Here is a 15,835-nt window from a genome sequence, read left to right as displayed (position 1 = left end):
CTACTGGAAAAACCATAGCCTTGACTAGATGGACCTTTGTTGGCAAAGTAATGTCTCTGCTTTTTAATACGCTGTGTAGGTTGGTCATAACTTTCCTTCCAAGGAGCAAACGTATTTTAATTTCATGGCTGCAATCACCATCTGCAGTGATTTTGGAGCCCAAAAAAATAGTCTCTCACTGTTTCCCCATCTATTTACCATGAAGTGATGGGACTGGATGCCATGATCTTAATTTTCTGAATGTTGAGCTTTAAGCCAACTTTGTCACTCTCCTCTTTCACTTTCATCAAGAGGCTACTTACAACCCAGATAAACTGGTACATCTCCTCCCCTTGGTATGAGTGTAAAGTATTCTACAAACCCCAGGTGTTTACCTAAGTATCACACACGTGTATCCTAAAATTCTCACTGGCTACCATTGACTTCTGAAGTTCCTAAGAGCAATGCAGTAATTTACATCAATAAGAACTCTTCTCTAAGCATCACCTCAAACAAAGAAACCAGATTTCATTTTTAAACTTTAAAATTAAAATTTGAAATAATACATACTCTACTTAGCAGACTTCTGAAGATTTTATACAAATTTGAAGGAATAACAGTCTCTATAAATTCACTTTAATTTATATGCCCATCTGGAAGTCCTTTTGACATTAAAAAGCTGCCATATTTCTTCTATTTGTTCTTGGAGAGATTAAAGCTGGTTCTTTCAGGGAAGTCTTTAAGGTGATGAAGTAGAGGGCTGGAGGGGGGCCCTTTCACTGGCCATCTTTCACTGCTCTCTGCACATTTACCTAGGATCATTCTAAACGGGACTGTAATTGTCCCCAGTGACAGTGACTATGGGTTTAAGGATGGGGTTATAAATGCAGTACTGAGCGGAGCCTCCAAAGTAAACATTTTCCCTTTACTTCTGTAAGAAAACACTGTCGAAAAAGGGGTTCATACTCAATTTCTAAACAGTAAAACTATCGAATTCTAAAATATAAACCCCTAAAAATTGGCCAATTTTAGTGACAGGTAGCAGTTCTACATAAAAATGATAAAATTCACTAATGATTTATAATAATTAATACTGTTAATAATGCATAGTAAAGCACGTAAAGGAACATATTCTTTAAATCCAAATTTAAAATATAGAGGCATTATTCCTAATGCATTCTACTTTCCTTCAGTTATGTGGTCAATACTTACAGTGAATTCAGAGAGCGTAGTCCTTGGAAAGCATCTGGTGCTAGCTCAGAGATCTGATTATTGCTCAGGTCGCTAAGATTAAAAATAGGGTTAGGTTAAATTAAATAGAATGTCAGTGAGATTTACTGCAGGAGAAAGCTCTTTATTGCCTTTACACATCAGTTTTGCACCTATCAATATGTGTATAATATTTGCAACATCTGAAGCATCCTAAACTTTAAAAAAAAATCACACTTTTAAATCAATTATTGGCTAGTTTTCTAAATTATTATTAAAGACGGCATGTCTTATTTTTGAAAACAGAACAGTTAAGAATTTGACTGCATAATATATTGACCACATATGTTCACACTAGTGTGAATTAGTATGCTAAATTACAGAGAACTTAATAAATTAATATTTTAGCTTTTAACATTACACTATTATAGAACTAGCGACCAGATAGTCACATCACTTAATATTTAAGCTGTCAAACACTTAAATATTCATACTTAAATGGATGTCTTTGCATGTTCATGACCTGTATAATTTTTTAAAATTTCATTGATTTCAGAATATTATTCACTCACATTCTTCTAAGCTTTTTATATGGTGAGAAAGCTCCAGGAGGGATGACCTTGATTGAGTTCTGTTCCAAACGTCTGCAATGAAAAATATATTCAATTTTTAAATAGAAATGTGAGCTCTCAGATATGTTTAATTCAAGTCATGTCAAGAAGCAAAGGTGATATGCTTCCTGAGTGATATACTCTTGCTTTTTTCTCTAAAAAGACTATTAAAATTAATTGTGCTTTTCCCTAAACATGGTGCAAGATTGGGAGTAAAAACAAAGCAACTGTGAAAACAAGAAGAAGATTTTGGTTTTTAAGCATTGTGGGCTCATTAATATTTAAGTCTGGACTTTGTATAAAAGAGAGAACATCTATGTTGGGAATATATTTTACCAAGTTCAATATCAATAAGAGAAATATGTTGTAACACTGAAGAGATGTAGAACATGTTTTAGAGATAACTATAACTCTTCCACAAAAGACATTATTGTTGAATATTAAATTTTATAAGCCATTTCCTTTACAGAAAGCATGTTATAGGTTGAAAAAACTGTTATATGCATAAAATTAATTTTGAAGCTGCTTCTGAGGCAAAATCTTGACTTTTAAATGTGTAAGTACTACAGATATTTTTGGTAACACTCTCTGGACTCTGTCAATCCATTATGTGAATATTTCATGTGAAAACCACTGCAGGAAAGTGCATTTAAAAACAACTGAAGTATTTTTATGATACACTATAATCTGCAAGTTGAAAATAACCCTCTAACTTTATCTACTCCATACTTCTGCAATCAAAGACAAGATTTTACCAATCTAGTTATGAAGGACGCAAAATAGTATATTTCATAGGGTGGTTTGGTAAATGTTTTAGTCCATTAAAAATGCTGTTTCTCAGCCTCCTCTCTACCTGTACAAATATGCTCATGTACACTTCCCGTCCCCTCTCTCACTTCTGCTCCGCATCCCAGAGAGCTGATGCCCGTGAACCACACGGTGCAGGCTCAAGGGCTGGCTTTTGTGAGACGTGGTCAGGGTGGGAGACTGAAGGCAGGACGAGGGGAGAAGTCAGAGTATTCTCCCCTTTTCTGCCTCACGGGGTGTCCTCAGCAGTGGTCTCATTTCATTTTAGCTCCTGCTAAGGACTAGCTCCTGCCTTTGTATAACACTACCTTCTCCTTAGTTCCCTACAGCCCTGGAGGTGGAAGCAGCTTTCTAACCTCTGTGTCCCTTTCTACAGCTGTTTGACTCATTCATCATACTAAACCCATCTGCTGAAATACCTGGCATGAGTTCCATTTTGTCATCTGAATTAAAAAATATGCATACATATATATACGCATATACATTTATATTGGCAGGTAGATTCTTTACCATTAGTGCCACCTAGGAAGCCCATTAGTATATTTACATATAAATAGAATATACATATATAGACAATTTATAGGCTATATATGTATCATATACAGCAATTCATTTTTATTGAATGTTGGTAATACTTTGACATTTATATGTATTACAAACATTTTTTAATGAACATCAGATCAAAACAAAATATTTCTAGGAGCTTAAGTCAAATTTCTTAAATTTTGTACTTTTCTGATTCCAAATCTGTTATTACAATACCACGTTTTCTTCGATAGTCTCAGGGTTCACCATCTGACCTCTTTGTCCCTACACGCAACGGGCTTTCTCAATCTTTGTTGCTCTTGAACTCACTGTAGCATTTGATACTGTGAACAATCTTTCCCTGGGATGTGATACTGTATATTACTTATTCTTGGCCTGCTTTTCTCTTTTTAACTTATGGCTTCACTTTCTAGTCCTCTAAAGTGAGTTATTCCCCAAGTTTCTGTCCTTTTCCTCTCTCACACAAAAGGAAAAATCTCTTCTCTGACCTGCAATGTTAATCATGATTCTTCCCCTCCAAAAAGCAAAGTCATTTTGTTCATATTAAAGACAAACTTAAGCTTAAACTATTTATGAAATACATAAATAAGAAAACTAAAATCACTCATAATATATCACTCAGATCAGTGAATTTTACTTGTTTTTATGTATATATATTTATTTTATATAACTGAAATTTTACTGTATAGAGAATTTTGAGTTGAATCTTTTACACTAAATATAGTATCATCTATGTTTTCCTGCTGCTGCTGCTAAGTCACTTCAACCGTATCCAACTCTGTGCAACCCCATAGACAGTAGCCCACCAAGCTCCCCCATCCCTGGGATTCTCCAGGCAAGAACATGGGAGTGGGTTGCCATTTCCTTCTCCGGTGCATGAAAGGGAAAAGTGAAAGTGAAGTCTCTCAGTCATGTCCGACTCTTTGCGACCCCATGGACTGCAGCCTTCCAGGCTCTTCCGTCCATGGGATTTTCCAGGCAAGAGTACTGGAGTGGGGTGCTATTGCCTTCTCCAATGTTTTCCTAATCATCAAAATTTTTGGAAGACCTTATTTTTAGGCTTTCTTGATGACTGTCAAAATGGTCCATAATTTCTTAATCATTCTTCATTGTTAGCCACTGAAATTAATAATAAGTTTACATCATTATTAATAATATTCAGCTATTTTAAGATGACTAGCACACAGCCTTTTTTTGAAGCCTTCCTTTACTTTCTTTGGTATGGTTAATTGTATCTTTCTCTCTACTCAAGAGCATTTTCTTCTAAACGCATCTGTTCTTCTCTGACTGTATTAATTTTTCACATATCCCTCCTCTACCAGGCTGTTAGCTCCTAAGGGGCTGATTTACCCTAGAAGAAAACAAATAAATCCTATGAATAAAATAAGGATTTGGCATCTGGATTATTTATCTAGGTCTTAAGAAAGGGTTACTTTCTTCAAAAGCCCAAAGCATAGCAAAGGCTACTTTAACAATTTCACTGTTACATTTATTGATTACAACTTTATGAATTGATGGCTTAGTGACATATTTTTTTGTGATCCATTCTTGTAGTTGGATTTTGAGTAGTTTAAAATGTCATAAATGAAATATAATAAAAACAAGCTATAGATGGAATACTATTGATTAAAGGACTTTCTTCAAATCTAGGTCAATGAAACATCATTTCAGTTTGTAAAAGATTTCTCAATATAATGTGATGATGAGAAAAAATAAAAATTCTTAGTGTCTAGTATAGTATTTTTATTTTAACAGTCATGCAAAACTAGATCATGCAATTACTTTTTATAAATACAATTTCAGCTTCTTAAAATAAGGAATCAGCAATTATTCATTCATTCAACCTGCAAATATTTAATGACTACTCAGGGCAAAATTACATAATTGGAGTTCATTAGTGATTGAAAGTATAGATATGTTTATACCTTCACGGACATTTTATTAATAAAATTTCCAACTGATTTGTTCAATGCAAGCTTTTTTAAAACTATGCTATTCAGTACTAAGATTTCTGAAATGTCAATATTAACCACAAATATGGCCAAACAAATTCTATCACCTATCATAACTAAAAAGCTTCTTCATATATTTAGAATCTTTAAAATTAAATGATGAATTCAAAAATTCATTTATTATTTTAAATTCTCAGAACCTAGAATACTTATGCTGCTGCTGCTGCTGCTGCTGCTGCTGCTGCTGCTGCTAAGTCACTTTAGTCGTGTCCAACTCTATGCGACCCCATAGACGGCAGCCCACCAGGCTCCCCAGTCCCTTGGATTCTCCAGGCAAGAACACTGGAGGGGGTTGCCATTTCCTTCTCCAATGCATGAAAGTGAAAAGTGAAAGTGAAGTCGCTCAGTCGTGTCCGACTCTTAAGTGACCCCAGGGACTGCAGCCTACCAGGCTCCTCCACCCATGGGATTTTCCAGGCAAGAGTACTTACAATGATCACTAATTGTTCTAATGGCATTCAAATATATTTTATTGTAACTTGGTTTGTGTTGAATCTGCAATTAATTTCATTGATAACTATTCCTGCTAAAATACAACAAGACATAATGAGTGAGGCTATTTATTTTTTTAGAAAATATATACTCAAAAATTTATAAAATGAAAAGAACTCATGATGAAATAATATTTAACTTTATATGCAAAATAGTAATTTAAATATAGCAATGCTGCATATATTATTCCATATTGCAATGTGCCATGACTTACTTTCACATGGCAATCCATTGCATTTATAACATAAGCAACAGAAAGCTGAACTATGCTCTTCTGTATTTATCTATTTATTTCTAACTTGTTCCAAAAAAAAAGTATTTGAAACAAAACTTATATGGTCATTTACATTGACTTAGCAGCTAATTGGTTTTTATGGCACTGTCTAGCAATCCATTAAGGCACAACGTAATTGCCTTCTTCATTCAAAGGGACAGATTCTCATGCAGGAAAATATTCTACCACTGACAGATGTCAACCAGTAAATTTTAAAATGCTTAAAAATGTCTATTTTTTGTCTTCAGTAGACAAACAATAAAATAATATGTACTTCCTGTAAACTTTTAGGTCTCTAGGACAAATAAGTTTTGTGTTTTATTACAAGAACTTCATAATATATTTGACAAACGACAAACAACACAAATGTCAAAAATTGCCCTTCTTCTTCAAATAAGAGGTAAGGATTAAAACCAGATTATAAAAAATAAGGAAGAAAAAATTAGAGTTTTCAGATGAAGTTTAAAAAAATAAAGTAAATGAAATTTACTTTGCTATTCTCTAATCTTCTACTTTAATAGCAGAGAATCTGCTGAATTTTACAGAGTACAAATTTAAATCCATTGTTCCATGAAGAATCTGATTAAAAACATTCCAGGGTTACAAAAACAGATAGTGTAATGGCTGAGATATATTTGCATGGTAAAGATAAAATCCACCATAATTAAGAGCCTTGCAAATGCTAGTCCTTCATAAAAGGAAAACAATATTTTGAATTTCAAAGTAAAAATAGATTTAGAACAAAAAACTTTATAAACCCTATGTGATAAAAGAAGCCTTTTTCATATAAAAAAAGCCAGAACCTTACTCCTCAGAATCTACATGAATAATTCCAAAACATTTCATCACTGGGTATAAGTATATCTGAAAGCAATTTGCTGTTACACTTCACCAAAACCAGAAGGGAGTTTTAGTAAGAAGTTCAATTTTAGTTAGAAGACAATTTTCTAACTGCTCCAATAAAAATATTCACAAGTATGCTTAACCAGTGAAGACCTTTCCTCCCTATTCCTATATATCTTTTTCTCTTGCTCTCTAATTATTGTTTTATTTTAAATATGTTTTCACACATTTAGAGTTTCTAAAGAATAAACAGCTACCAATATACATCACGTTCTGGTGTCTATTTCAAAGATGGTAGAAAATAGCAAATTATCAGTAAATCTCTCTGCTGTAACATTATGGACTCTTAGAACATGGAAATTATATGCAGGTATAGCTGGGCTCTGTGACATATAAATATTCTACTACAGTTACCAATGAACAGATCTTATATCAGGAAAGTGTAAGACATACACTGTAATTGGGTGATTAAAAATTCCAACTAGTTCCGAAGACATTTACACTGAATTAAAGAACATTAGTTTATTTCAGCTCACTAGCTTTCAATATTCAAGCATTAGTTTCAATAAATTATTTTGACAAACTCTAAAAAATAACATCCACATGCCAAAGCTGAAATGGCTCTCCCCAAGAGGCATTTATGTTTTGTGTATGTATAGCTATAAAGATTAAGAACATGTAGTTCAGTGAGTAAAAGTATGAGCTTTATACAGGCTTGGGTTAAATTTAGATCTGCCACTGATTAGCTCTGTGGACCTTGCAAACGTTACTGTTGGTTTCTCGGTGTGTCTGTTTCTCTTTCTGAAAAATAAGAAAATAAACCCTGCTATAAATGTTTTGGTATAAATCATGAGATGTAGAAAACATATATGGTGTATTTTTCCAGTTCCAAAAATAGTGGGAAAAGTAAAAATGAGGATATATATGTGTATATATGTAATATATAACATATGGCATTATATAATATCTATAGCAAATATTAGTTACACATAAACACACAGATTATATAAAGGAATAAATCTGATATATGACTTGATCTCTAATGAGAAATAAATATTTATGGTTCAAAACACATTTTTAAACAAATTAGCAAGACAGGTTTTTTGAAGATAACTCATAACTGTATTTTAAAGACCTACACTCATGCATCATTCTTATGGAGGCTGAAAAAGCAATACAAATGGTTGCTGTTTCCATGATCAACATGATTAAAAAAGAGCACTTTAATTTGAAAGCTGTCTGAGAAACTCAAAAAGGGTTTTTACACCACCAGTAAAGTATGAGTTTGGACTGATTGTTTCTGTAACATACAGCCCAGATGCTGATTATACATGGCAATAAAACTGACAGTTCTTTGCATTTTCCCCATCTGCTTTCAACGTAAATGGCAAAAACAGCTGCCAAAGAATAGAACAGATTTAATGGGGTGAAGGCTGGGGTTGCAGAATGACTTTTGCTTCTGAGTCATGGACTACTCAGAGGAGACAAACATTCTCATCATAGGTAATATCAGCCCTGCATTTGTAAAAGAGGAAGCAGTAATATTCTTTTGCCATCAGAGATCCTCTTGCCTGTTATACAATAATTCTAAATAAGTACTGTATATTTTGGAGATATTACTTCTAACTTTAGCAGTAAATGCACGCCATTGAAATCTTTTATATGTCTCTACCTAAAATGACCCAAGATTATTTTAGACTAGAATATTATTACTGTTATGTAATTGTGGTTACCAGAACTTTTTAAGTTTAATAAATATCTTTAACAGCTGAGTGAATATTGGCCTCTAGAGGGACATACTTCACATATAGCTGGCATTTTTGCCTTAAGACTATGTCCATCCTAATTGATTATCAGCAATTCCTATTTTGGGATGACTTGTTCCTGAAAACTGTCCATTTCCTTAATCTTATTTTATTTCCTGTGATGTCATTCTGGGTATATTTCTCTCAGTGCAAATTTAATTGATGTTTTCATAGTAAAAATAACTCTTTTCCATTTGGTCTTTAAGCATTTAAAGTAAAACAAAAATGTGTGTTTGAGTTCCTACTGACCTCGTATTTCAGGCAATGACATTCTGAATGAGTGCTAAAATTTTTATGTACGTATTTATATGGACACATACTCAAATGCAAACAAAAGTACACTCAATACACAGAATCACATAATTTAGATTTAGTGGGAAAAATGGGCTAAGACACGTGACTCACCAATTTCAGGGTGACAGAGTACAGATTCATAATGTCAGTAACAACCAGTTTTCATATATAATTTTTCCTTCACAATCCAAGAAAGACAAACAGAAGTTTTGCTGCTTTGTTTTTCATTAATAACTAAAATCTTTTGGATGCTTAATATAAGTTAGGCACTGAACTAAGTCTCCTATTTGGCAATAATTTTAGTTTTAAACATTATGCAAATTACCTTTAATGGGATAACTCAATGAATAGATAGTGACTAGCCTTCTCCCTGATGCCTGCACAGAATTATTGCCCAAGTCATCCGTTATCTTTCCCCTAAAGTTCAGATAACACTATGATCGCTAGTAGAATTTGAACTATACAGGATTTCAGCTTACCGTTTCAGGCTGACTATATGACAATTAATCAATAACTTAATTCTTTAAAGGAATGACAATTTTATTCACCTGAGAATGAATAATACTTTGTGCCCCGGCTGTCTTCATTTTTATGTTAAAGTCTACACAGCTTATTCATATCTGATGGGTCTTCATTACTTTCCTGTAGAAGTTTCCAGTGACTCAACCACAACAGCACTTGAGTCACTTCTGGGAATAACTTCTCACTACTATCTGCTACTAAGCCTATCTTTATTATACCTTCTATAGACTCTTTGTATCAAAAGTGGATTCTCTACTCCATGTTAGAGTGATTTTTCTAGCTAGCAAAGTAAATCATACTACAATGCTCAAAATTTTCCCTTCTATTCTATTGTCATCAGGACAGTGATTTTTCAAGATGAGGCTTTCAATGTATGTTCTAACCACTAAAACTGTTTAAATTTCCTGAAAACATACAACTCTTTAACTTTTCTGGGTCTTTGCATATACTCTTTTCACTCTCTAGAAAGCCCCTGATCTCTCTGCTTGCAAAACACATCCTCATACATGAAGATTCTTTGAGTCTCCCAGGAAAATCAAGATATTCCTTTCTCTGTCTTCCCATGCATATGTATTTTATTACTTATCATGTAGCTTTTAAAATTTCTGTTGTATAAAACTTAAATTCTTGATGTTGTAAACATTTTGAAAGCTGAAACTGTGACCTCTTATCTGTAATGCCTGATGCAAAATAGGCACTCAAAAATAGTGTTGATTATGCAGTATGTGAAAAAAAACTTACATTTCCACATGTCATTCTCTGCTGCAATAACATTCATCAGACAACTTGGAATTTTTAAGAGAAACCAGTTGCAGCATCTGCTTTTACCCCTCTAGCCATTTTAATACTTCTTTTTCACTCATTTTCATATCTTATCTAATATTACAAATGTTTGATTCATTCTTCTATACTTTTTTCTTATGAAAGCCATTGTGCCTTTCTGCTTGAATGTTCAAATAACTCAACAACAATAGAAGAACATAAAAGGTATGTGTATACATGCATGTAACATATACTTTATAGATATATTTTTGTGAAATTACGTACAAATAAGAAAAAAAATCAATATATTGAAAAGGCAACCAACAGAATGGGAGAAATATTTGCAAATCATATATAATAGGGATTAATATCCTAAATATATAAAGAATTCACACAACTCAGTTACAATAAAGCAAGTAATCAAAATAATCATTAGAGAAATGCAAATGAAGTACAGTTAGGTATCACCTCACACCAGTTAGGATGGCTATTATCAAAAAGATAGGAGAAAAAAATTGTTGGCAAATATGTGGAAAAAGGGAAACTTTATGCACCATTGGTGAGAATGAAACCATTATGGAAAACAGTATGCTGTGCTGTGCTTAGTCACTCAGTTGTGTCTGACTGTTGCGACCCCATGGACTGCAGCCTGCCAGGCTCCTCTGTCCATGGAGATTCTCCAGGCAAGAATACTGGAGTGGGTTGCCATGCTTTCCTCCGGGGGATCTTCCCAATCCAGAGATCGAACCCAGGTCTCCCGCATTGTAGGCAGATTCTTTACTGTCTGAGCCACCAGGGAAGCCCAAGAATACTGGAGTGGGTTGCCCTGTCCTTCTCCAGGGAATCTTCCCAACCCAGAAATTGAACTGAGGTCTCCTGCATTTCAGGCAGATTCTTTACCAGCTGAGCTACCAGGGAAGCCCCCAAAACAACTACAATATGCTCCAGCAATCCCACTCTTAGGTATATACCTGAAGGAACTGAAATCATTATCTCTAAGCAGTATTTGCATCTCCATGTTTTTGCAGCTTTATTCACTAATGGCAAACTATGGAAACAATCTAAATGTACTATGACAGATGAATGGATAAAGAAATTGTGGTATGTATCCTATGGAATATTATACAGCCAATCAAAGAAAGGGAATACTGTCATTTGAGACAACACAGATAAACCAGGAGGGCATATGCTTAGTGAAGTAAGGCAAACAGATAAGTACAAATACTGTATGCTTTCACTAATATGTGGAACCAAAAAAAAGAAAGAAAGAAAAGATGATTTCACAAAATAGAATAGTGATTGGCAGAGGCTGGTGGTTGGGGAGATGTATGTCAACAGGTACAAATTCTGTTATAAGAAGAATAAATTCTGAGAGTCTAATATACAGCATGGTAACTACAGTTAATATATTTCAAATATTGTATACTTGAAAATTGCTCAGAGTAGAATTTAAGCATTCTCACCAGAAACAAAAAGAGTTAACTATTTGAGGTGATGAATGTGTTAATTACCTTGATCTTTGTAATCACCATACAATGAATAAGTATATCAAATCATCATGATGTGATGTATATACCCTTTGAATATATACAATTGTGTTTGTCAATTATTCCTTAGTAAAATTGAAAAAAGGAAGTAAATTGAGGGAAATTGATGCATATAATTTTCTTCTCATGAACCTATGTTATTAATAAAAATGAATTTTCTTTACAAAGAAGATTACTCTTCTATTTAATTCAATAGCAATTAATGATATCAAGATAATCAAGATATGCATATAAAATTGAGAATTTTGCCATGATAAAGATGAAAACACTCCAATGATTATTAGTGAACTCAATGGTCTCTGGAACTACAGATACAGTTTAATCTATAAATGTATTTTACCAAATTTATCTTATACTATTTTGCTGTGGAACTATCAAAATTGCTGTAGGGATTACACTAAGCATGGCTACTGATAACTAAGAAGTAAGTAAGATGTTCTGAGGAAACACAATGGTGATCTTTATTTTGTATACTGAACAAAATGCTCTCTGCATTCTGCAGGAAGTGAAATTACTATGTATTTTTCTAAGCTCCTAACTTATAATGGAATCATAATATAAAAACTTCAGACAGATATTTGTTCAATATTGTCTAAATAATAAAAGGAAAAAGTAAAAGTGAAAGTTGCTCAGTCATGTCCGACTCTTTACAACCCCATGGAAGAGACCATGGTATTCTCCAGACTAGAATACTGGAGTGGGTAGCTGTTCCTTCTCCAGGGGATCTTCCCAACCCAGGGATCTCTCATTGCAGGTGGATTCTTTACCAGCTGAACCACCAGGGAAACCTCGAAAGTCAAGGTAACTTACATGTGCTATAAAAATTAGTCAAACTACATATTATATTTATTTTTAAAATTTATTTTCAAAATCTGCATAATTAAAAGAAAATGAAACAATTACACAGCATGACAGCTATATTGTGAGCTAAGACATTCCTAAGTTCATGTTAAAGTAAAAAAGTCATGCTTCATTTCATGAATACTTGTAACTTTCCTAATAAGCTAATATACAATAGGACCCAGAGGGATGGTATGGGGAGGGAGGAGGGAGGAGGGTTCAGGATGGGGAACACATGTATACCTGTAGCGGATTCATTTTGATATTTGGCAAAACTAATACAATTATGTAAAGTTTAAAAATAAAATAAAATTAAAAAAATAAAATAAAATATTTTCAAGACCTTTTAAAAAAAAAAACATATTGATCAAATCTAATTTATATATCCCTACCATGGTGGCTCAGACTGTGAAGAATCTGCCTGCAATGAAGGAGACCTGGGTTTGATCCCTAGGTCGGGAAGATCATCTGGAGAAGGGAATGACTACCCACTCTAGTATTATTGCCTGGAGAATTCTATGGACAGAGGACCCTAGTGGGCTACAGTTCATGGGGTTGCAAAGAGTCAGACTCGACTGAGTGACTAAAGCAATCACTTTTTCACCAACAGAAACTCAAATAACTTTGAAATATGCAGATTCAAAATTTGACAAGTACAATTTAATTGAAATAAGGGTTCAAAATTTTGGAAGAGGCAAATGCAAAAATAGCATGTAGAAGGGTTAAACACAAGAAGAGTGCCTAAACAGAAATGGAGGACAAAGACATATTTTTAAAATCAGATATTCAATGTCAAACATGCAGTTTATAATCAGATACAGCATTCAAGAATCATTCTCACTTTCATTTCTTTATAAATATGCATGCGAATGATCCAGAGGAAACAAAAGGAAAAAAATGTACTCCTGAACTTCATATCCAACCTCCAACATTCTGAATCTCTTTGAAAGAGTCTTCGTTACTACTAGCAGAGTAAAAGCAGTGCAGTGAGCTTATCCCACAGAGTGAGTTCCCTTCCCATTTTACTGAATGTGTGCTCAGTTGCTCAGTTGTGTCCTACTCTTTGCAGCCCTCTGGACTGCAGCCCTCCAGGTTCCTCTGTCCACGAGATTTTTCAGGCACAAATACTGGAGTGGGTTGCCATTTCCCACATCCAAAACAAGCAGTATAACTTGAGCATTTGCAACACATCTTAGAAAACACTGAGACAACCCTCATAAGACCTGACCTGAGAACTTTACTACCAGAATTTCCCTTCCCAAAATTTGAACACAAATTTGAACAAAATTTGAAGATCCCTGAAGATCAGGGATCTTCAGACAAATTAAAAGGCAAATTGTATGGTTCCCAGCTTTGGAGGCCTGGAAAATGCAACCAAGATTAAAAGCAATAAGAACTAAGAGTGAACAAGACATACTAAATTGTCACAACCTGTGTCTAAATGTCCTCTGTGATTTATGCAATTTCTGTATAATGGTTTGGATAGGCGATATGCCACAGAAAATCTATAACTGGATTGAAGAGAACTAAATGTCTACTTTATAGCAATCTATCACATGACATTCAAAATATTATACCTCAAGATTTAAGAAGTTAATTCAGAGGATTTGATATACAGAGAATCAATTCGCTATTAATGATTTTGCCCTCATGGGTCAGACCATCCATGTATAGACTTGCCTGAGGTATTCCATCTGTATGAAAACAAGGTGCTCAACCAGCAGAGTTCAAAGCAGCAAGGTGCTGGACAGCCTCTGGGGCAGCAACAACTTCTTTCTTCTAAATCTAATTCTACCTGATATTATACATTCTATTTTCCCTCATCTATCTTTTACTAGTTGATTCTCCTTCATCACTTTTTCTTTTATTTTGAAGAATAGAGGCTTGGAGGCTCTCCTGAGCTTGTGTCCTAGATCACCCACTCATCCCCCAATACTGTTCTTCTCCCCACCCGCACAGTGTTAAGTTTTGGGACAAAAGTGGTGAAGAAAAAAGATATGGCCCTGCCCTCATTATGCTTGCAGTCTAATAGGGTAGTTTGACACTAACCAGAATATTGAATTAAGTTGTAATAACTTCTATACAGACAAAATCTAGGGAGATATGAGATTATTTAATAGAGGCTAGGAAAGAAGACAACAGTTGTAGACATAAAGTAATACAAATACAATCCCTATACCTTCACGCCTTGTCTTTCTCTCTGCTTCTTCCCTTCGTATGTAAGTATCTTAAAGTGTCCTGTTTTCTGATATTTGCCTCTCCTGATTTTTTCCATTCATCCCTTTTACGATATTCCAACAAGCTAAGCCACATCTACCTTTTTTTGGCAGCTGGATGGAAGATGGAACATAGGTTTTGGAGCCAAATAAATCTAAGGTTGAGGCAGTTTAGTCACTTTACAATTGAATAATTTTTTTTCTTTTTAAACAAGATTTCTTAATTGTTTTGAGCCTGGTCTGTTTTCTTTCCTTTTTGTTTGGTCTCACCACACAGCATGCAGGATCTTACTCACAAATCCCGGCAGTGGAAGCACAGATTCTTAACCACTGGACCAGTAGGGAAGTCCAGAGCCCAGTCTTTTTAAAACAGCAAGATGAAGTTGTCAATTTTCAAGGGATTAGAAATGTTTGATAACTTGCAAAAAAAAAAAAAAAAAAAAAAGACATTCTACTGATAATTTATGGTAAAAATCCAGATTGAAAATATTATATGAAAACTATGAAAGAAATTTATAATGTTCAGTTCATTATGTATTAAAAATATGAAACCCATAACAAATTTTAAAGAAGATGTTGCCCAGCTTTATTTCTACATTTATGAATCTTACTGATTCTTTAATAAAACATAAAAGAGTAATAAAATAAATGAGTCACTAAGCTAGCAACTTGTGCCACTATAAAGAATAGTAATGGGGTATTTTGTTGGAGTTGAAGATCAATAGGATTTATTACCAGATGCTCTACTGATAGAGCTGATAATGTAATAATCAGAGAAGTAAAATTCACCTAGAGCTTTGCATGTTTCCATCTCTCCTTTATTATAGCTTTACCTGATACACCATCTCCTCAACACAAACAAACTCAATGAGACATATATTTAGTGTAATTTCCAGCTACTAATTTCTATCATCATACAAAAATCTATAGAGCATGCAACTGTAAGAAAAGCTCTATGACAAAAAGCAGACTACATAAGATAAACTATTTGAAATGTTTCCTGTTCCTTTCAGTCTGTTATGTTACAACTCACTCCTCTTTTCTCAGTCAGCAACAGTGTTTTCATCTCCTTTCCT

At 34.0% G+C, this 15,835-nt stretch overlaps 1 protein-coding gene across 8 annotated transcripts in view; it reads right to left on the bottom strand.

The window, feature by feature from the left end:
* SLIT2 (slit guidance ligand 2) overlaps window positions 1-15,835 on the bottom strand; it is a 404,903-nt gene that overhangs the window by 109,418 nt on the left and 279,650 nt on the right. For all 8 annotated transcript variants that reach the window (XM_027544143.1, XM_027544147.1, XM_027544146.1 and 5 more), the window contains 2 exons: window positions 1,761-1,832; window positions 1,192-1,263 (listed from right to left, as the gene is read on the bottom strand). In XM_027544143.1, the coding sequence (XP_027399944.1) occupies window positions 1,192-1,263; window positions 1,761-1,832 (144 nt within the window). The remainder of the gene's footprint in view (window positions 1-1,191; window positions 1,264-1,760; window positions 1,833-15,835) is intronic.

The sequence above is a fragment of the Bos indicus x Bos taurus genome, chromosome 6, assembly GCF_003369695.1.
Source record: "Bos indicus x Bos taurus breed Angus x Brahman F1 hybrid chromosome 6, Bos_hybrid_MaternalHap_v2.0, whole genome shotgun sequence".
Taxonomy (NCBI): domain Eukaryota; kingdom Metazoa; phylum Chordata; class Mammalia; order Artiodactyla; family Bovidae; genus Bos; species Bos indicus x Bos taurus.
This window is presented reverse-complemented; position numbering and strand designations above follow the sequence as displayed.